At 36.0% G+C, this 23,460-nt stretch overlaps 1 protein-coding gene across 4 annotated transcripts in view; it reads right to left on the bottom strand.

Moving 5' to 3' along the window:
* The window catches only part of ESYT2 (extended synaptotagmin 2), a 75,260-nt gene that overhangs the window by 5,746 nt on the left and 46,054 nt on the right, over window positions 1-23,460 (bottom strand). For 2 of the 4 annotated variants that reach the window (XR_010609957.1, XM_065666785.1), the window contains exons 8-20: window positions 20,672-20,792; window positions 19,897-20,073; window positions 19,316-19,398; window positions 17,932-17,980; window positions 17,195-17,284; window positions 16,583-16,678; window positions 13,640-13,741; window positions 7,209-7,283; window positions 5,302-5,388; window positions 4,384-4,533; window positions 3,070-3,458; window positions 777-875; window positions 51-182 (exon numbers count right to left, since the gene is read on the bottom strand). Coding sequence is in view for 3 of the 4 variants with exons in the window: in XM_065666785.1 (XP_065522857.1) it covers window positions 51-182; window positions 777-875; window positions 3,070-3,458; window positions 4,384-4,533; window positions 5,302-5,388; window positions 7,209-7,283; window positions 13,640-13,741; window positions 16,583-16,678; window positions 17,195-17,284; window positions 17,932-17,980; window positions 19,316-19,398; window positions 19,897-20,073; window positions 20,672-20,792 (1,650 nt within the window). In the remaining variant the exon portion in view is untranslated. Of the gene's footprint in view, window positions 1-50; window positions 183-776; window positions 876-3,069; window positions 3,459-4,383; window positions 4,534-5,301; window positions 5,389-7,208; window positions 7,284-9,195; window positions 9,259-13,639; window positions 13,742-16,582; window positions 16,679-17,194; window positions 17,285-17,931; window positions 17,981-19,315; window positions 19,399-19,896; window positions 20,074-20,671; window positions 20,793-23,460 lie in introns of all 4 variants that reach the window. The other 2 variants (XM_065666786.1, XM_065666788.1) reach the window with 2 other exon arrangements.

The raw sequence follows: 23,460 nt of genomic DNA, 5'->3' as shown, positions 1-23,460 counted from the left end.
AGCTTTCTAATTACATGATATAAAACTACTACACATGGTTTAGAACATACATTTGATCAAACACTGGGTTTAATGTCTTCTTTGATACATGGGTTTTTCTTCTTCCTGATCGTCTCTTGTCAGGCAATAAATACATTCGTACATATGGGTCAGATCCTTCTTCTGAAAACGCTATTAGATTTCTGTGACCAGTGAAAAACAAGAAAAAACACTTAGAAAATAAGACATTACTGAATATAAGTGTCTACAGTACTATCGCTTAATTTAGTACACGGATCAGTTGTGGGATATCCTGCACAAAGTAAGATGTTCAGGATACAGTTCACAGGTAACAGCAGTGGAAAAAAAGTGCCAAGCAGTAACTTGCACGAGATCAGATAACTGGTGAGCAGACAGCAGAGGTGGGAATACAACGTTTCCTTAATTCCAATTCAAAGTTTAGATATGACTTTCCAAAAATCATGCATTTTTGTCATGCCATGAAAAATTCAGTCTCCTAGACATAGCTTTCAGACACTGCTGATAAAAACCTATGTCATTTTCATTTAAAATTTGACAGAAGCACAATAGAGAGATACAAAATCACAGCAAAAGCTTCAACAAAGGTTTCATTGATTCTGAGCATAGCTCTGTATGTTTCTGTACTTACACACAATTACAATCAGTATATTATTTTAAAAATAACAAAGATCATCCAGACAATCAATTTAAGTCAAGATATAGCAAAGTTTACAAAGAAATACGCAAAAATATGAAAATTGGTATTCTGTGCTCACCTGCAGGAATGCACCACCACAATCAGTTTGTTTCTTTGTGAACTATGACGAATTGTTAGCTGAATCTGTCCTAATGGAGACTGCCCCAGAGTTGTTCCACTGCAGGAAAAGTAGAATATTATGGTTAGTTTTTAAAATGCATATTTAAAGTAAGACCTAACAAAAATAAATGTGCAGTAGTTTTTCCAGAAATCGTGTATTATACATTAACTTTTCACTAGATCAGTGTGAAAGGAGCACACATTAGGATATGAATTTTTCCTTCAGCAGTCTCTTGTACAGTTCCTTGTCCAGCAGCTCCACTCTCCAAAATAAGCTAAGTATTCTTGTCAGGCGAGGGGTCAGCTGATCTTCAGTACCTTGAAAACTGTTATCAACAAAGAACTTGCCTACCCTAAAATAAACATTAAAGCAATATCTAGGAAATTGGAAAGATTAATGGTGCAGACTGCAATGAAAACTTGCCTACAGGTGGCTGGGAAACAATTAGAAGACCAGCTCATTCTTTTCTAACTTCTCTGACATAGAAACATAGATATTTTGGGATTAAAATAGTGATACTTAAACCCATTTACTGTCTCAAAAAGCTCAAATCACGGTATAAGCACAGCAATTTTACTTTCCTATAGCTTCATGGTACATTGAAAATAAGATTAGGATCAATTTACACATTCAAATAAATGTCACAAATAAAAAGCAAGGGCCATACTTAAGAAATTCCATCTTAAAGAACAGTCAATATTTGCAGAGTTCCCTCATCTCTATGAAATGCTTATTTTAGTTTGTGTAAACTGACTAGGAGTATTTTCTGTTTCACGCAGGACAGTCCATGACACGCTTGAAATTTCTCAACCACGTGAAGGATACCTTTACTTCAAGGGAGAGGCGTGCCTTTTGTGAATAGCTACTACTAAGTGATTGTTCCATTAAAATTCCCAAGTAATTCATGTTAAAAACTAGAGTAACGCATTTCAGTTCAGCACTTTTTTAGTTAAAAAAGTAAAAATCAAGCACCATGGGGCCTGCAGTAAAGAACCTCCTTGGCCATAGCTTTAGCACTCTTATCAGAGGAGAAAGTATGAAATTTATGCATTAAGGAGCAGTATTTCAACATTTAGCATAATTAACAAAGTCTAACTCTGTTTTGCCCCAGAACAGAGAGTGACAAACTGAAGACTAGACAGGAAACGACCATAAAGATAAACGAGGGACTGGAACACATAAGCAGATGGTGAAGGAAACGGGTTTGTACAAACTGAAGAGACAGCCAACTGCGGATTCAGTTGCAGTCTTTCACTACTTCAGACGCAGAGAAGGCTGAGTCAGATTCCTCATGGCTGTGTACAGTAAATAACAAGAGGCCACAGTCAAGTTGAAGCAAGATAAATTCAAACTGGAAACAAGGTAAAATCTTTTCACAGTGCATTGTTAAGCACTGTAATTGCTGAGAAATTTTATAGAATCTCTAACCCTGGAGATACACAAAACTTGTTTGGACAAGGTCCAAGTGACCTGATCAAACTTGGAAGTGGGATTTGTTTTGAGCAGGGAGCTGAATGACCTCCAGAGGTTCCTTCCAACCTGTATTACTGTATTGATTTTATGAACTCTGGTAGAGAAAGAGAGGAATTGGTTCAATCCCTTACAAATAAAAATTAAAATCTTTCTACTTAGATTCACAGAGAAGTTACATGAATTAATGGTTTCCATTCCCCTGTTCTGAGCAGAATGGCTGCTCAGCTGTCTTTACTGGTAACTATAGCTGCCTGTTGAGAGAAGTAAAAAAAAAAATAGACAATTTAGGAAAGCATAGCTGCAGCAATCCTCATTAATTGAGTGGTAACTGACTATTCATTTAATATTCTTTATAGTCAACTCTTCCTCTGAGTAATTTAAAAAGACCAGCTATATTCAACTTCATTGGCTTAATATTAAGCTAAGAGTATTCAGTGGTGAAACAGACAACTATTGCCATGAAAACCATTAATGTTTCAGCGAAAACTATCATTTCCTTTTGCATCCCACTCTTTTTAGCACTACATGGTATATCTTCTAAAACAGGGTGGACTTTATCATGCAGATCAGTGCAAGGTAATGTGACATCTAAGTGCAGAATCTCACTGAGGTGTTAGGGGAAAGCAGAATATCACTAGGACTGATTTTCAAATACCAGGCTCAAACTGCAACAGTAAAAAATATTACTGAAATGCAGACTAAGCACTCTGGCTGCACTGACAATGTTCTTTATAAATCAACTTAGATGTATCACAGCACCAAGTAATTAATGCCTTACTTTTCAAGCTGTCGTAGCCTTTGCCGTAGCTCCTGCGTGGCGATAGGCAGAGATATGTCTGAGGCTATGCTAGGAGTCGGTTCTTTGACTGAGAGGTGGCTGGGAGAATAAGAGAAGTTAGAGGCATGAAGACTGGAAGAACTTCGGCTGAGATCTGTTGGCCACTGAGGGCTGGCATTGGGAGGCTGACTTTTGTCAGTTGTATCAGTCTTTTTATCACTGTCAGTCACTGGGGAAGCTGGAACAGGTTTGTTTGAATCAGATGGTGGTGAGACAGGAACCTGAGGCTTAAAAGATGATTTTCTTGCATCTTTGGAAAGAGATGGCCTTTTCACTTGGGCTGAGTGTTGATGATCTGGAGATCTTGCTTGTTTTTCAAGAGAAAGGACCTAGATACAGTAAAAATACACTGTTACTCTTTTTGAGTATAAAAAACAGGAACAGATTTGTTTCTACAAGAGTACTGGTTGGTGACAAGTTGTTAAATTTGGACACTAAAGCAGGACCAAAAATACTCATTCACTCTACAACAGGCAACCTTTTGCACAGCAAAACACAGATTCATTTTCTTTGTAGCAGCTGCAGTAACTATAAAACAATGTTAAATTCTCCATTTATTTAGAATTATTCTCCTCATTATTCCCTTCCCATATGCTACACACTTCTGGTGCAAGTGCTCTTTACTTTGCAGTTCTGGCAATGTAGAAAGCTATTCTATGATTTTTTTCTTATTATTTTTTCAAATTTAAACCTACCTCACAAGTTCTTCACGCTAATTTTCCTTACTTTTATTTATTAATTACAGGTAAGGAAGAAAGTGCTTTAGAAAAGAACAAATAACAGAAGTTAATAGAAGTTTGTTTTCAAAACTCCAACGTGCTTGAAAGATGGTCTGAATTTTTCTAGTACTACAAAGATTCTTCCTTTCCCCATAAACATTATTTTTTTAAGCCAACACAATGTCAGTTCCATATCTATAACAGAAAGGTGATTTCATTGATCCATAGCCTGATGAACATAAGAGACTTGAAAGAATTCAGATTCTAATGTGATTTCCAAACCTAAAGCCACAGGGAACCTCAGTCTTAATGTAGCTAGTTACTGTTTTGTTTGGAGCTTTTCCTAGTTTTGAAATAGAATGTATTTCAATTATAGGTTATCTTTGTGTACTTGATAGCACTGCCACAAGTAAGGACACTTGGTATTGTGACACTCAAGGGAATTCAGTGCCTTCTTCATAAAGCTAGAAGACTAGAAGCCACACTAGTCTTAAATATGGTCTCAGATATTTACAGTGGGAAAGTTTTAGAGTACCCTGAGTGCAATCTTCATGTTTATAGTGCTGTTTGGACCGGAGTTGCTCAGGTGGAACCGCTGATGCATAGTTAAATCTTCACTCTCTAGCAACTGGCTTAGAGGCAGTTTGAAGTTCCCCAAAGAACACTGGTGCTGTTCGTCCCTCACCTGAAGGAACACAGAAGCTAAGTCACTTTGTATAATCTGCTTTGTAAGAATTCAGAGAAAGAAAAGGAAATTACAATTTTATTTTAAAACAAAAAACTCAAACAATATCAAATGCAGTTTGTTCTTAAACCAAATTTCCCCGATCTTAAGATTACTTTACTTTGAATAAGTAAATATACTCAATGCCTAGTTTCTTCATTCCTTTCTACAGCAAAAGCAAGACAGAAAACTAACCATTACATCTATATCTACCTGACCCTGGATCAAAATAACGACATGGTTTCCAAACAGTCTGTGCAAAAATAAATTCCCTTGTTATAGGAAGAGTAATTAGGAGAGTCCTCATTTCCACTTCAGTCTATTTGAAATATGTAAGTTACATATCAGCAGTGTAACAGGATACACTATTTGGACAAAGCAAAGACTTCCTTAGGATGAGAAGAAACAAATTAGCCACACATAACAGCAATTTCTACTAGCAGTTAAGACCACTAGTTAGACACAGGTATCAAAATTTACTCTTTTTTTTTTTGTTATTTTTTTCTGGTGAGAGGTTGGTTATAGTCTTTCTTAGTTTTAGGAATAAATGCAAATAAATAATAAATGCAAATAAATAATATTTCATAACTTGGTCTTGAAAAACACTTCCATTTTAAGGATGGTCACAATATATTCAGTCTCATCTGATAACACAGCCTGCAGTGTCTGAACATTACTACTACAATGTCTTAGAAAAGAAAGGTATCTTAAGAGCATGAGACAACATACCTCAACTTCGAGATCTTGTCTTTTGGGATTGTGTACAAAGAAAGTAAAGTTTTCCTCCCATACTGGTTCATTGGTCTTGTATCGAATCTAAAGTTAGAGAACAGGAAGCTTACAAATTGTAAAATGTTTTTGTCCAGTAAAGCGGTGTCAAGAGTTGAGTACATTTCTTATTTCAGCTTTGCAAAACTTCTATCTGAAACCTGACATATTTCAAAGGCCAAGTGAGATCTACCTAAGACATATATAATATCACATATAAAGTTATACACAGGACATTAAGAGAATATCCTTTGAATTAAAGTTGCTGCATGTAATGTAAAAGTCCCGCTGAGGAACCTTTACTACACACTAGCTTATGAACAAATACAAGGTCTTCAGAATGACACATTCTCATCTCATGCTTCTATATAAGGGCTGAACTAACTCAGTGAAACTCCTAGAGAAGAGCATTTTTTCTTCTAATCTCCATGTAGCTATGTGGAAAATTTTACTGTCAAATCTCACTACTTTCAGCAATTAATAGGGGAGGAAGCAAGGAGGGCTGGAGAGGGAGTGAAAAAAAGTGCTCATTAAAAAAAAAAAAAAAAAAAAGCAGCTATCTCCAGGAATTTGGAAAGCTTGTATTTCTATCTCCATTCTCTAATGGGTATCAAAATTAAGACTGTGTATAAGATCTGGGTTATGCTTTGTGACAATTCTTGACAGGGCATGAAGAAACCGAATTAGATGTCCTTTTGGCTCACTGATATTTTACTTTACAAAAACCTCAAACAAACCCCACCCATATTGCATATACCTACCTACCCAGCTATCACTTCTCTGCTGCTATTTCAAAAAGCTGTTTGAATGCACATAGGTTAGTTATGGAGTTATGTTGAATGCCTTCGGTCAGAATCAGAGGGATCACCATGTCCTCATGACAGGCATTTGTTTACAGAACCCTGATTAAGAACAAGAGATGTATGACACCTTCTTCAGACAACTCAAGGCTGTCTCAGGTCTGCAGAACCAGGTTCTCACTAAGAACTTTAACTACTCTCACATTTTCTAGGACAATAGCAGTGGCACACAAGCAACTGAAGATTTTGTGCTAGGAAAACACTATTGTGTTACAGTTGTTCTCAATCATTAGATGTGTTGACTATGGTGTTCTTCTGAATCTACTACTAAAGCATGAAGAATATTGGTTTGCAGATATGACTGTCAACAGCAGGCTCAGCTACAATGACCTTAACATTACAGAGCTTAAGATCCTAAGGGGCATGAGGAAAACAAATAGCAGAATAAAAGCCATGGACTTTAGAAAAGCAGATTTCAACTTGCTCTGTTGAACTGTTAGAAGGGATTCCATGAGTGTCTACCTTGGAGGGCAAAGGAGCTCAGGAGTGCTAGAGGACTGCCTTCTCAAAGCACAGAAGTGGTCCATACCTCAAAGCAGAAAAAGCAGCAGACAGAACAGAGTAACCTGGCTAAACTTACAAGCTCCTAAGACCTAACAGCACTTTGCCTGCTTTAAGCAGAAGTTTCATGCATATGATCTTCAGTGGCCCTTTTTGACCTGGGCATTTCTTTAACTCTCTCCTTCTGTAAATTTTCAAATCTTGGTCAGTACTTTAAAACTTACTGCTTGCCTACACTGTTACTTATGTAATCACTACTGTAGGAATCCCAGTTGCAGATTCCAGCCTACTGTGGAAGGACATCTAAAAATAGTTAAAGATCCTATCTCTACTCACAGACCGTTTAAATTGAGTAAGCACCCGTTCAGTCCTTTGCTTCTTGTTGCTAATTCAGTTCTACTGGTAACGTTTAGTAAGTGCTTATGCTCAATGGCTTGATAGCCAATGCCAAGACACAAAGCCACCAAATTTTGTAGATAAAGCCAAGTATAAGGAGTAGGAACTTACCTTACTTTCCTGTGCCTTGTGTCCAACTGACAGCAAAACAAGTGGATTGGGATTACTGTTCATTTTCTTTCCTGACTGATAGAGAAAAAGCAGAAACTTTGCCTTCAGAATAAAGCAAAAACTCTCTCCTCTGAAACTTAAGTATTTGCATCTTAAAATTACAAACTATGCATTTTACCATATGTTTACCAACTATTCTCAGTATTTTATTCAACAGGCTTGAAGGGCAAACTAGCTAGTAACTGGTGAACACATTAATACGAAGGCATCCCAACTGCCCTAAACATGCTGAAGCAAAATGGTACAAATAGGCAGGAGTTTTAGACTCCTTTCCATTTGCTTTGAATTAAATTGGTAAGGTACCAATTCTTACCCTTTAATGAGTATTACAACCCCCAAAGCTAATGAAGCATAGTTAAAACTGCAAAATGAATACTGCATGCAGATGGGAGATACAGAGAAAGCACAATCTCAGGAAGCTTTAGTTACATTGCAGTAACATAAATAAACTGAATTAATGAGAACATTGATATTCTCGTCTTTTCAGTTTGAGAAGATGTACTATAATGTACCTGATGTATATTTCTCTACAGTTTATCAAATACCCTTTATTAGAGAATCAACCACCTGCCATATCTGAGCCTCTCACCAGCTGTATAGCATTACATCAAACTGTAAAAATAAACATCAGTTTAGAAACAAATTATGTACACAAAGGAACATTTCCGACTATATGTTTCTTTCACAAATTTTAAATTAACCTAACAAAAATTTAACTCGGAAAGAAAAGTTAGACATGAAAGTTAATCATCTCAAGCAGGTGTTAATGAAGTTTTAGAAGCCTTGAAAATACAGTATACATGGTTAATAATATACTTTGAATTCTGACATGTAGGAAATTGTACAGGTCAGGTATGTAAACAGAGTTAGTTAAAATATACTTAATGCATGTAAGGCCACAATTACAACCAAGTGATTCAAATATTTTATATTTTTAAATTAAGAATATGCATATTTTAGGTACTTTTGGAGCTGAACTTACGTTTTGGACCATCATACTTCCACTAATATTACTTGACTTTAGAGGGACGCACTTCCTATAACCATACTTTCCTTTAGGAAAAAAGCTATTAAGAAAGCACTCCTTTCTTGGATGAATGCTGCATTTCTTTTTTTTTTTTCATGATTTCTAATTGACTGTGTACAGCTCTCATCAAAAACAACAGAATACAAAAGCTTAAGGAACAGGAAGTCAGATTACACTCCAACTGATTGTGTTTAAAAATTATAGGTGACATGAAGGAAACTACAGAAGTTGACCAAAAGACCCTGTTGATATGTAATTATAAATAATTTCAATTCATGCTAAGTAGGTAGCAATATGTACACACACATATAAAGCATCTCTAATACCTGCTATTGCAGATTTGCTGTTGACAGACTATTAGAGACTGCCTCTTGTCCAAGTTTCTCCAGCTGAGAACTCAGCTTACGCATTCCAAGTTTGCCTCTCAACTCTACATTTTTCACATGAAAAAGCTGGGCTAAATTTAATTAGTATTTCTGTAAAAGATGCAAAGCCTTCCAGAAAAACCTTGCAGAAACAAGATTATTCCAGAATGTGTTAGAGTTGTATTTTATTGTTTACTCATTCGGAGCTGACCAGCTCAGTATGTAAAAGATGTCTTAGCTTTCATGTCGGATTTGTTCTTTTAGTTACAACTTCAAATTAGCTCTCAGGGCTATTTTTTTACCCCAGTCTTCCAAAGCAGCCCATACTCCATTCAACTGATTTAAATTACCACAGACCACAGCATTTTATTATTGTCTTGACCACTTTCCAAACCAAATTTAAGTAAACTGGAACTGCACTAAATAGGTATCTAGCAACAGAAATTCCATCCACTGTTTGAAGAGAAGTGTTGTAGGCATTTGTGCTTTTCCAGTTACTTTTGTGACCTTAAATGGACAACTATATTAGTTTTACCTTTAGGGCTTTCTGAACAGCGGACTTCTTCAAGCCATCAGGGTTAAATTCTAATGGATTATGCTTTTAAGTCAGGAGAGAATGAACACAGGAAGGGTTAATAAATCATGCAATGAAGCAATTTCACTCGGTTAATTAATTATGACATGACAACATAGGACAAAGAAGGGAGGGGGAAAAAAAATAAAAAAACCTAAAAGAACCCCAAAAATTTTGCAAACGGAACAATGAAGGAACCACAACACCAGGGTGGGGAGGAAAAAGAAAAGAAAATGTCAAAATGTCTGTTGAAGTTTTTTTCCCCCTCTTGTCCTCTGAATGTTTGTATTCTGCTTTAAAAACCCAATATAGTCACTTTTAGTCCACTTACATTTCCCTTACCAGGTTGTCTTACAAGGTTGTCTGTTGGACGTAAGGCAGACAATAAACCCTGCCTTCTGAATGAAGCTTTTTTAAATATTTTTAAGTATATTTTCACAGCATAGAAGCTTCTCTGATGATAACTCAAGAATTATGTGGAGTCCTTTTATAGGAGAAATTACAACACTAGAAGTATTGATATCATTATAAAAGTCAAAAATCACCTGTTCAGTAGATGAACGATCTAGGCACTGCATGCTAACTAGAATGAAGGTCTACTAATTTACTCAGTTGAATGAAGACATGCAAATACACTAACAACAGGAACTTGAACTGATTTAGCAGGACAAAACCTCCGCCTCCTTTCCATTAATTAAGCAGATTTTAAATTTTCATTTTAAGAATATTGCTCTTCAAGTGACACATGTAAAGTACAAAAATATTACAGGAAATTTGCATTCAACTCATAAGAAATAATTTCAGGAAATATAAATTTGAAATAAAACAGTCTTCAAGTTAGTAAACTTACGACTGGCTTTTTCTTTAATCACAAGCTTTTGTTTCAAGGGAGAATTCTGCTTTAAAAGCTGTAGTGTGCAGAAATAAAAAGATTGTATAATGGCCTTTGTAAACATGCTGATTTATGAATAGGAACTTCTATTATTAATGCTCTGCCAAAATAAATGCCTTCCTGAAATTCAATTTCAAAATTGACTAAAATTTGAAGAGAGGTTTAACCTTTATGAGATTTTTTTTATTTTTTTTTTTTTTTTACATTTTCTTTTAGAATGTCGTATCCTGAAGTTAGCCAATATACATTATGAGATTCCTGGCATTCAGCTTTAGAGCACACAAAGTGATGAAACTGGAGAAACCCCAAAATAAGGTTTAGCTGGTTTTGTGACTTTTTAAAAATCATTGTTTTTGTTAAAATAAAGAATCTTCTACAGCCATTTATCTGATATGTTAGGGACTTCCTATTGTACTTAAAGATCTTCAAAGATGAAGACTGCACAGTATCCCTAAAGCCATATGAATCTTAATGCTTAACTATCCCTTTCATTAGATTTTTTTTTAATGCCTGACAAGCATATTCCTTGCTGGAGTTTTAGCACTGTTTCTTGTTTTCTGACCAATACGAAAAAGGTCACTTCATTTGCAGCATCCTTGTATCATTTCCATTCCTATGTCTACTTCAGGCAAAACTCTCTTCCTCTGCTAGTCACATTTACTGATTTTCTCATTATCATCACTACTGTCCTCCAGATCTTAAACTGCTGCAGCCAAAAACAGGCCCTTAGTAATGGCTAAGTAGAACAGATGGATTAGTCCATACATCTTAGAGGCCACATTCCTCTCATATATATCAGTGTTGTGTTTGTCTTTAATAAAAATATGATAGAGCACAACTACAGTTCTATTTCTGTAGGGCTGTCCATCAGACACCTATTTCCAGCCCATATTTATTTGGGTGCATTGACTGTTCCCTTTGGAAAAGTACCTCATTTGTTCAGACTGTATCTGCTATTCATCAAGATAATTTTGAATCCTAAACTGCCCCTCAACTTACTGGCCATCTTTCCTTCACATTGACACCTGTATATCCAGTACACATCTTATTTTTTTTGCCTCCATAATATTATCTCAAAAAATTTTAAAAGTCAAAATCAAACCTATGTTGTCAACCATAAAGGCAGGCAACAAATGATTCCTGGATATTAAACATGCCTCAGTTCCTCTGGAATCATAGCAAGGACAGGCCAAGGGAGACATCAGCTGGGCAAATATTGTTTAAGCCAGACTTCAGGTTTCAAGGGGAGGAGCTGCAGGCCCATGAGGATGGTGGCTGAAAGGCTGGGTGGAAGAAGGCTAGGAAAATAAAAGGGAGTATTAAATATAAAAAGCCAAGAAAAGGTCTTGCCTTGGGCAACAAAATTGTCTTTCTATAGTGTCTGAGTGTCTGCGCAGTTCTGGGAAAAGGGGATGGGTATCCAAGAACTATACTGGTAGCTGACACAGTGGAATAAATCATATTTCAGGCTAGCATTCCCTAATACCCAGTGGCATTTGCAGTAAATCCAAATAACACAAATTACATAAATTACACCTCAGCTAACAAGCTGTTTTGCTATTAAGCCAGATCCTAATTCTATATGCTTTGGAATACAACTCATTACTTCTGTTCACTCACTGTCTCCTTGTGGTTAAAATGGGACTTTAGAAGTTTCTAAAACTGTGAGTGCATCCCTAATTGATAACCAGAACACTTTCATTGATCTGTAAGAGCTGACTGAAAATATGGATAATTTTTGTGTTGTACAGACACCAAATTGAAAGGAAGACTGTCATGAACTAATGATCACCTATCATAAAACTAGTGTTACTCACTTTTGGAAATTCTAAGAACACTATTCATATTCCGTAACATCAGATAATTCAGATTTAGAGGGGTAAATGTCTAAATTAGATGTCATAAATCTAGATTTCCAGCAGTCAATAAAACTGTCTAGAAAGGAACAGAGAGCACTCAGGGCATTGGATTTTCCTCTCCCTATATAAAGGAAGTCCCCTTTTTAATACTTCCCCACCCCAAGTAACTCATGTTACATGTTAATTAAATATCTGAACTTGCTGGTGTGAATGTTTGCATAATGCCTTGTGTTTAGAGATGCCCTGAAAAGAAGATGCAGTTTTAGGGCTGCTGAAGCTGTTATTACCTCTAATCTATTAGAGTTCTCGCCTTTATTCTGGCCTCCAGCCATAAATCTCATCCTCTTGTTTGCTGCAAGACTAGCACCCACATAAGTGCAGAAAAAGGCAGCCAGCTGTGCTGTTGAAGGAAATCCAGAGCTGGCTATCTTAAAATGGTTGCTGTTTTACTGACTCACAAATTGCTTCAGGGATTTGCAAACTTTTGACCAATAAGAGAGGCTGTTACATGTAGAACACATATTCTAGTGCAAAGACCCTAAGATCAATCAGGGCTATCTTTATCAAGCATTTTGATTTTTTTTTAATTGCTATTTTTAGGCTGTATCTAATATTTTTATAACTAAAAGAAACAGCAACTACTTATGCGTTTTAATACCAAGATAACTGAACCATAGCTTATGAACTGAGTTTCTTATTCACTAGATTTTAACAAGATTTGGCAATGCATATAACTTTTTTGATACTTTGAGATGAACTTCTGCACAAAAACTAACTGAAAGACCTACAGAAAAGGGTTTTGTGGGGATTTGGGAGGGGCAGGGGGGAGGTGTTTATGATCAGTCAAGGTTTATGATACGAACCAAAAGTAGCCAGCCAGCAATGAATGTATCTGCACAGTCTACAAAAGCATACCCACATCTCTCTAGCAAAAGAATTCTTATTCTGAACAGATTCTTATTCAGATACCAAGGTTATGGTTATAGATTAAGTGTAAGATATTCAGAGGCTCTTTAGGTAGTAATAATCTTGTAACATTACATTCAAGCAAAAAATATCAATTGGTATTAATAAATTCCTAGCCTGGAGTTTCCTGACTAAAGACTAATTTGAAAAAAAGAAAAGGAGCTTGGGAATTTGCAAAACAAGGAACATCATGGAGTGAAATAGAATTTACAAGGGAATTTATAGTTTGGGGAGCACAAAGAACTACACCCATTTTTAAAGCAATACTTGAACCAGTGTGGAGAGGTTGCAAGTTCTTACAAACATTGAGTACATCACCTTTTAAAGAAACTATAGGGATGTTGGTTGTAATATTTAATTTCTTTGCAATAAAAGCCAACAATTCACCAACACACAGTGTGCTCATACAGTATGCATTTTACTTCTCAATGTATCAGCTTTTTTCAACAAACTTATCTTGGGTTTTTATGATAAAAAGTTAATTACTTACCCAATGATATATTGATCAATGAAATTTAAGTAGCCTTTAAAATGCAATAAAAGTAGCACAAAAACAATGCACACTTGTTGAAACCATGCAGCAAAACAAATTGCATGCTCTCATTCCACTAGAGTGAGTGGCTTTAGTAGCACTAATCCACACTCTGGCAGATAAAAGGTACAATACAAATAATACCAGAGAACTCACAAATAGTGCTCTATAGAGTGAGGTAGTGTTTTCACAAAAGACTAGTCCCGATGCTCTCCTCTCTTTTAAGTATCCACACCCAAAGTTTCCCTCGTAGATACTCTTAGGAAGATGGAAATGGAAGGAGAAAGCAGAGTGATGGGATTGTGGCAGAATGAATGCATAAGCAGCTTTACTACACAAAAAAGTTAAGGAAAACAGTCAAAAGATTCCAGAGAAAACAGCAGATAACAAAAAGTAAGTAAGTATTTGTCATTACGAATAGTTTCATCTGCTAAATGACATTCTGTAATGCAGCATGGTGAAAAGTTTTTTTATTTTTCGTTATTCAAATATATTAACCCACTTTCCAAGCTTACTCTTGGTAGTGCAGATTTATATGGCAGATCCAACTAGGTAAACTTAGAGACCAGCCTTCTACAGTATTTCTATTTCCCTCGAAACATAAATCAGTTTCAGGTAAATCATCCCACTGTCTCCAAAACCCACAACTATGATGCATCTATGCAAAAGAAATGTCTGTGCTGGGGATTATCTGCTCTAACTCAAAGAAAACAAGCTCTAAAATGTACCAGTAAGCATTCATTTAGCAAATCCATTCTGGAAGGTAATAAAAAGCTCATATTTATCTATAAAATATTTCAGCTGTAACATTAAAGTTGTAGACAAGTCTTCAAAGCTATTAATTCTCTTAATTCTCTTTGAACTTTTTGCTCCCCATAAATAGAAGCAATCCAAAAGAGCAATTAATTCTGCTGTTACACTACACAACCCCTATCAGGAAATATGAACACAACATGAAAAGCCAGCAGACTTTCATGTTTAATCATGTAAATGTCATTCCATATTAGAATCAAATGGACATTAAAAAGCTGCATTTGTCATAGTTCACTGCAGTATGTCTACCAGCTCCATGTCATTACCTAAGCATTGTCTCTCTAGAATCTACAAGTATCTTTTCAGTTCTCCTACATGAAAAGTCTTCCCATGATATTCCCCCCTGCCCCCACCTAACTATGAAGCCCTTTCATATCTGGTTTTGGACAACTTGAATTTAACATTGTGTTATTTTATTGTTGTCGACTTGTAAACAGAATTTTCAAGGGTTCAATGTTACTTTTTATCATATTCTTTATAGCACGTTTCTCAAAAGAAAATTAAGTCAAAAACTGAGTCATTTGCAGCAACTGCTTTTCTGGGATGGTAGAGCAAAGGAAAAAACAAGGAATTAAACAGGACCCAAATTATGACCATCCTTATTCTCAGCCCACCCAGGTCATCTTGTATTGTAGACAGAACATATACAGCACTAAGAAATTTGGGATTCTGATCCTAATTTTCCTAAGCAGTCAGCTTTGTGCAAGCATCTTCCCCTTTCTGTGCCCTAGAATTTAGAGACCTACTGATGAGAAGCACTGATTAAGACCTTGAAATTAAAGTATTATCCCCAAAAATAGGTAGAACTCCAGACCTGTAGTATAACCTTTCTGAAGGAGAGAGACAGTGTTACAGAATGCTTGTTTCAAATAAGAAGGGAAAAGCCTAGAATTATGACAAAGCCTTTGAGTACTTGCTGAAGAAACTAATCTTATATAGTCAAACAGATATATGGAAAAAAAACCTGAAACTGTGGATGAGAGAACTTAAAACTATTCCTTTTAAGTAAGTCTTAAGTTTAGTGTATTTTAACAAATATATTAAACTTGTAGCAGTTTGAGTAAAATTCAGTAGTCAAAAAGAAAATACAGAAGTGGATTCAATTTTATCTAGTGCACAAAACAGACAGCAGATGGACTTTTCTGTGTATTACAGTGTTCTGAAACTGATGTTAAGCACAGAGTACTCCTATTTCTGCTTATACTGTTGTACTAGAGTAATTCTACTCTTTTTCTGCTAAGTTACAGAGTTCCCCTGAACTAAAAAGAAGTTAAAAAGATAATGCAGGACTCTATTCCAAATAAGCTACATCTTTTTAGCTTTTATAATAACCTATAAATGCTACTTCCAAACACTGCTCTATACACTCTGGAACAAACATGAAATCACTAGTTAGTGTTACCAATTATTTAGGCTACTAAGGTTTCATCTGTTACCACTTTGTTTTTATGCAGCATTTTAACTTAAATTTAAGATGAATGGATAAATTTGAAAAATGCATATTAAAAAAACCCTTGAAAAGCCGTGAGGCTTGAAAACTTTAACCTCTGATTAGTATTTTAGTCATCACTTCCAGAATTTCTCATCTAGTAGCAATGCTGGAAAGAACAGCAAAACTTATCTATTCATGGTAGGGTTTCCTTTATTACTATCAGTTACAACCAGGAACAGTCTTTTACTAACCTGAAGTAAACTACACAACAGTGTATGTTTGTCACAGACAAGCTATTGTCACAGTCCTATAGTATAATGCATAGAATGACAAAACCATTAATCTTTTTGGTTTTATTTTGTACAAGCAAATAAAAAATATTCCAAATGATAATCTGACAGAAATCTCAACTATAGATACTAATTTCATAATGAGAACTTCAGTACCTTCATATCTACCACAGATAACCTAAACCAAAGTAAGCAAGTTTACCTGAACTCAAGGAAGTGGGTCTTTTTCCAGTTAGTTCCTTAAAAATTTTCCTGCTAATCCCATACTATTTATGGAAAGCATTGTGTAATAAAAACATGCAGCCTTTCAAGTCCAGGAAAGGAGCATTCTTTAAAGAAAAAACCCACACTGATTGAAGAGTCATGTTTTATTAAATATATATCTATAATACTATACTACTAGAAATGTGGACCTTACATTACACATTCTGAAAGGAAAGAAAGTATAGAAAACATGCCATAATGTGTGTTAGTAAAGCAGTGTGCCATACTACCAAGCAAGACATGCTGGAAGTATGCAAGAGATACCCACGACAAGAGGGTAACCATCAGAATACAACTTACGGGCAGGTTTCTTGCTGAGTCCAAATAGAGAATAAGCAATGCAGAAGAAAGACCATCATTGGCGTGGTCTTTATCAGCTCTAATGCTTGTTAGCACCTAAACAAAACACATACTGTAAGCCTTTCTGAGAATCAAATAATACTGTTATTTGTGTCCCATTCCTGAAAAATATTTTAAACACATCTCCCAAAACACAAACATTCATAAGTGGGCACTATGAAAGGTAAGTAAGAAGTTTAAGACTTATATAGCTATTTCAAACACATTATTTAGAAAATTTCCACCCGATTTCCTAGTTATTTTTTTTCAGACTGGACATATTATAGTATCATATCCAGCTTTACCTCCCAGTCTAGTGAAATGACAGCTGATATTGTCAAATCATAAACATTATTAAGAGGAAAAAATCATTTTGAAATCCTATGCCACAAGAGTACGTTGACAGTTATGACAGCTTGGAATAAAGTTATAGGTTTATCCAAATGCACAACAACTAGAGAAACAAATTACTCACATACTTAAACAAACACACACACACAAAAAAGAACCCACAACAAAGAAACATACCACATAAATTAGGATTAGAATAAAAATAATGCGCTCCTTTAATACCTTGTCTAGGTTTTCAGCAGTTGGCATCAATGTGAGCCATTCCAGTTTTAAATGCAATTTTCCTTTGGACACTTCATCCAAAGTAAACCACTAAAAGTTAAGCAAAGTAATGTGAAATAATCTGACACTGAACAAATACACGAGTGCAATTGGCTCTTCAGGACATTTCAAAGTGCTAAAGTCTGCTAGAAATCTTGTAGAATTTAGGTCTACATAACCTGAAAAGATATAATTCACTTGCTAAAATACCCTGTTTCACACTAAATATTACAACACGAAATTAAAAAAATCAGCCAGCAACACCTCTATATTATAAAGTAAAAAGCATTTTTAAAATATCAAGAGGATTCTTTAAGTTCTGTAAAGATTTTCTAGACACAGAAACCCTGCATAAGATTATTAAATAATGTCTCCTACATATATGACGAAAATCAGTCTGCTAAGTCTAGTAATAGTTAAACCAGGCAATTAACTATTCTTCTGCAAGGAAAGTTCTTACCAAATATATAAGTGCTCTTGCGGTCACATACTAGTAATCTTAAAACCTCAAGACAGAAGAACAACATTATTCTTTAGATTTGACCAGTTCAGATATCCTTAAACCACTGCGCTAATCATCGGGGAATCTAGTTCTATAGCATTAAGCTTATTCATACACATCCCCAAGAAGAAAATACAAGTATAAAAATATAATATGGGGGGGGGGGGTGTTAAACCAATACTTACTGAACACTTACCTCATCTAGAAGACGCTCCTTTTCAACTTCAATTAAATCTATCATCAAACTAAAAAAAAAAAAAAAAAAGGAAAAGAAAAAGAAACAGTATTATCAAAGCTAAAAATCCAGTACAGAACTCAACCCCCACCCTGTGCTTGCTGAGTATCCAGGCTTCCACTGAGATCAAAAGAGTAGAATACTATTCTTTTAGCCCCTAAGAAAGAAGCAGGGAATGAAATGGTTGAATGAAGATGAGGGCAGGATAACAGAAAATATGCCTATACTATAGCCCATCCTGTAGCTATGAGGGCAGCTCACATAATATGGCTCACATACATATGACCAAACTCTCAAAACAGTGAACACATCCAAACTACCCACTGGAAATAGCCCCTGGACATACACTATGACAGAATTCATGCTTTGGCATTGTCTGGCAGAGGGCTAGTTCACACAAGCTAAAAACATACCAGGGAATCTGCTAAAAATTAAACAGCACAGACAACTGCATGCCAGTGCATGAACATCTGTTGTAGCTTTTTATTTTATTAGTGCTGATGTACACACTATGCCGCTTCCCCCCCCCCAACACTTCGGTGTAAGATTAGGGATGTGTAAAGAAAAGAAGCCTTTGTACTACCTACTTCTTTATTTTAATGAGAAGAGAAGTAGGTACTGTTGCTCCTGTTAAGAGAGAAGGAGCTGGAAAGATAAGGGAGTTCTACTCTGTATGGAAAGCAACAATGGGAAGCTCCAAAACTCTGCAAGAAATAAAGGTGACAAATTACTGGAGAAAGAAGCTGACTAAAACCCCGAAATGTTTATGGGTAAACACTAAAGGTAGGCCTATGGAGTCTAAGGGTGAGTAATGTTTGCAAAAGCATTACAGCAAAATCATTTCTTTAATCAAATAGTTAAGATCAGCTCTTAAAGAAAAATAAACCTTTAAATAGGCATTTGAAAAACTATGAAGATGAAGAAGATACACAGTTACAAAGCTGTATTAACTTTGCCTGAAAAAAATAATTAAAACTTAGTGCTAACTTACAATTATTAAAGCAGGTAGGACCTAATTCCTAAAAACAAGCCTGTTTTTATTCCTGGGTACCCATAATACTTACCTTCTTTATTTAAAAGAATATGTAAACATAAAATGTGTAGATACACACAAAAGCACATTTTTATATTCATATATTTAAATATATTAAGAGAACTACTTGCTACCATAATTTTTGAAAGATAATTTATCTAGAAATAGAGTACTATAGCAGAACTACAACTGCAATTAAAAAAAAAAAAAAACACAACAAAACAAAGCTAAGAAACAAACAAAAAAAAGACCTACATCAAAATACTTTATCTCTTTTTCAATACCTACAAACATATTCTCCAGAACATTTACCTTCCCAGGAAGTCATCTTTGTCTGGATCTTCGTCAAAGAGCTCAATCTCTAGCTCCTGTCCTGGATGTTCATATACTAAGGCCTGCAAGTACAGTAAGATGGCATTGTCAATGGTAAAACTAACTAGCTTTGTTTAATGGCATAGTAACAGTAAAACATTGAATTGCAGTGCCTTTGTGTATTAAGATGTACCAATAAGCAAATGCTTTAAAAAAGATGCAATTGCGTGAGTAGAGCAAGTAAAAAACATATTTAGATGCTATTTATTAATGTTGGCTTTAAGAGACGACTGCTTTTCAGAATTACCAATGCTTAGTCTAGGAGAAATATATATATACATATATATATACACACACACACACACATATATATATATACAGACATGCATATATATATATATGAATCTATATATTAAAGCATCAATGGAGAATTTATGTTTTGCTACAGAACTTTGTGCTTTTAGAGGGAGACATCAAGAGGCTCCTCAAGAGAGTCCCCAAAATATCTTGTTTAACAAGTTCTTTAAGAAACTTCAGAAGACAACTTTAGTGAATGCGCAAAGTATTTTTATTGGTTATACCTCATAAACTTCATTCCATTTTGGATTGAGATTTTCTTTGATGACCTTGCTTTGGAAAATCTGATTACCCACGCGGATGATTCCATAAGGATCTGACTTCCCTTTGACAATCCCTTTTAGGTAAGTATCTTTCCCCTCCAGGTCCTGAGCTTCAATAAAGTGTATCCTTAAAACACCCTGAAAAAGATGAGTTCATGCAGTAATCTGAAAGCTTCCACGTCATCACAAGTTATGCAATGTATGTTTTATAATTTCCACTATGATTTCATTAATATGAAACTTAATTTGGAGACACTGTAAATGGGGGGATATCTATGATGATTCACATATACAGCAGGCCTAGCACTCAAGAGACTCCTGAAAAGAAAAACTGTCATCAACAATCAGAAACATTCCAGTTATATCAAGAAATGCCATGTTACTGGAAGTGAGTAGCAATAAATAGCAACGACTTTCAAGTGAAGAGCACTAACAATAATTTACAGTGATAATATAAAACATATGCTACTTAATTTTTGGTCTACACAGTCGAACTATATTTTAGCATGTTTAAGATTCTATTAAAACAAAGAAAAATCTAGGTGTTATTAGGAAACTAACTCCACAGAAATTACTAATAAATGATATTGATTATTTTAACTGACTGGATTTACTATAGCTGGCACTACTGCAGTAACTGTATTTAGAAAGTCACATGGATGTGAGTATCTTAACAGCTACTACTACAGAAAAAAAAAAAAAGTAGAAGGCAGATTATTAGCAGAAACATGCTTACCTTTGGCATAGGAAACCGCAACTGAGCAATCTGCACTTCACTGACAAGGGGGACTGTAATTCTGTTTGGAAGGACCAGGTAGTTGGATATTATATCCAATATTATTGTATCTGATAAGCCACTGTTGGAGAAAATAATCCTCAGTTACTTCATGAGAATTAAACACGTTTTGTCACACTCATATGCTTCTTTTGCTGCTTAACAACCTAAAAGGAGAAAATATTCGCCTTTGGGGGGGACAGAAGATACACCTGGTTTTTAACCACTTTTTGTAAAATAAAGGATTCTTGCCAAAATGACCACCAGGTGGAAGCAGCTGACACTGAATAGCAGAAACCACAGAGATTAATATAAACTCATTTCCTTGCCACTGCCAAGTTGCCCCCTCACTCCCGCCTTTTAAAACCATCCAGGGTAAATGGCTATTGCATAAGTTTTCTTGCCTGAATTGCATATAACCAAACAGATGTTAACTGTTAATCTGCTTTTGTATTTCAATAATGATTTAACTGTCCCTGAAAGTTTGGCTAAGCATTCCTATGCCGTTATGAAACAAGTTGTCCTCTTCAGCTGGGAGGACTTGTCATTTAAAACAGAAACAGAAAGCAGTCATGCTCATGCCTGAGTAAGATATAGCCTGGGGAAGCAACACAGATTTTGTTCTGGTAAAAAGGGAGTGGCAGCAAAATCACACTGGTAATGAATCAGTAAAAAAACAAAAAAAAAAAAAAAAACCCAAACAAAACAAAACAAAAAAAAAAACACAAAAAAAACCAAAAAAACCCCACAAACAGCCCATACCATTCCATAAATACAGAAAATAAAAATATTTCCCTAACTATGAGTTCACCCAGTTTGGGTCTGAACTGACAACAAATCAATGCATTCTCAGACTGACACCACTGGTTACACACATTGCCTACACTGGCAAAAAGGCAGAACAGGTGTAAAACACTCCGTATTTTATTATACTATCAAAAGCTCAATTTTGTTATAGAATCATAGAATAGTTAGGGTTGGAAAGGACCTCAAGATCATCTGGTTCCAACCCCCCTGCCATGGGCAGGGACACCTCACACTAAACCATCCCACACAAGGCTTCATCCAACCTGGCCTTGAACACCGCCAGGGATGGAGCACTCACAACCGCCCTGGGCAACCAATTCCAGCGTCTCACCACCCTAACAGGAAAGAATTTCCTCCTTATATCCAATCTAAACTTCCCCTGTTTAAGTTTTAACCCATTACCCCTTGTCCTGTCACTACAGTCCCTGATGAAGAGTCCCTCCCCAGCATCCCTATAGGCCCCCTTCAGATACTGGAAGGCTGCTATGAGGTCTCCACGCAGCCTTCTCTTCTCCAGGCTGAACAGCCCCAACTTCCTCAGCCTGTCTTCATACGGGAGGTGCTCCAGTCCCCTGATCATCCTCATGACCCTCCTCTGGACTTGTTCCAGCAGTTCCATGTCCTTTTTATGTTGAGGACACCAGAACTGCACACAATACTCCAGGTGAAGTCTCAAGAAAAAAAAAAATAAAATCAGAGCCCCTCGGCCCCAAGGGCAGAGCAGGGACACCCCAAACCCCTCCCCGCAGCACTCACTCACTTGTTGCAGAAAAGTAATTGGTAGTTACCTATTCTTTTGCATTTCTCTCTATCTAGCTTCACTTCAGTTTTAGTGACAGAATCAGATATGTATTTTTCCTGTGTTTTTATTCATACTGCAGAGACAGCACATCTCTCACTGCATAGAGAATTTTTACTATATCTCAAGCAACTATAATATAAATTCATCTTCCCATTACCGACATCCTCTCCTGACATCACTTAAGTATTCTCACAGCCTGGCTCTTCCTCACATCAAGACTTTAGTTCTGCTCCACTATAAGGAATACTGATGATGGAATATTAATTACTTTTGTGTCCTTCTCCTGTGGAGTCATATATGAAGAGCAACAGAAGTTGCTGACAGGGAAGCTGTTAGCAGCAAATGCAGGAATTCATTTAGCAGAAGACATCTGCAAACAGTATGAACAAGTAGTTTAGTGTGCAGCCCCCAGCCGTTGGACGAGAAATGTACCTGCGGTGGCAGCAATCTCTTGTTCATCACTGTTTATAACTACAATATGTCAAGCTGTCGTACCGAAACATACAATCCATCTATGCAGATAAGAAAATGAAATGCATCACTGAAGATATCTCTTGGCAAGGCAAAGCATGAGTCACCACACTTACGGTTACTATAGAAACCATACCACATCTAGATGGCACCATTTTATGCATATGTGGCCAAGCTTGGTTGCTCTGGTAACCATAAACTTCAGATACTTAGAAAGAGTTTGTTTAGATTTGAGGTTTTGTGTTTGCAGTCAGGCAAATATGCAGCATGATATTAATCTCAGGAGCCTAGTAAGCTTAAGTATTAAATTTATTAGTGTTATGTCAAAAGAGCAAATTACTACTCAGGAGCTGTATTTTGGAAGCCACTTTCTCACTCATCAAGCAAACCTCTTTTCTCAGAGGCAGTCTTAAGCAGACTCGAAATATAAGCAATTCTTGCAGCCATTAACCTACTTAATGCAAGTTCTAATTTCAAACTGTTCAACTGGGATTCCAGCTTCACCTGTCTAAGCAAAGCAAAAACCATTTCAGTCACGCACTTGAGCACCAGAGGATTAATTTAATGCCTAAATTCAAACTTTTTTTTTTCTTTTCCACAATAAAAAATAATTCTGGAGTCAGCCAACTCTTGAGAGTACGGGATCCAATAAAACAACTAGTCACAAAAC

Source organism: Lathamus discolor, chromosome 2 (assembly GCF_037157495.1).
Source record: "Lathamus discolor isolate bLatDis1 chromosome 2, bLatDis1.hap1, whole genome shotgun sequence".
Classification (NCBI taxonomy): Eukaryota; Metazoa; Chordata; class Aves; order Psittaciformes; family Psittacidae; genus Lathamus; species Lathamus discolor.
The sequence above is the reverse complement of the archived record's forward strand: the minus strand, read 5'-3'. Positions and strand labels throughout refer to the sequence as shown.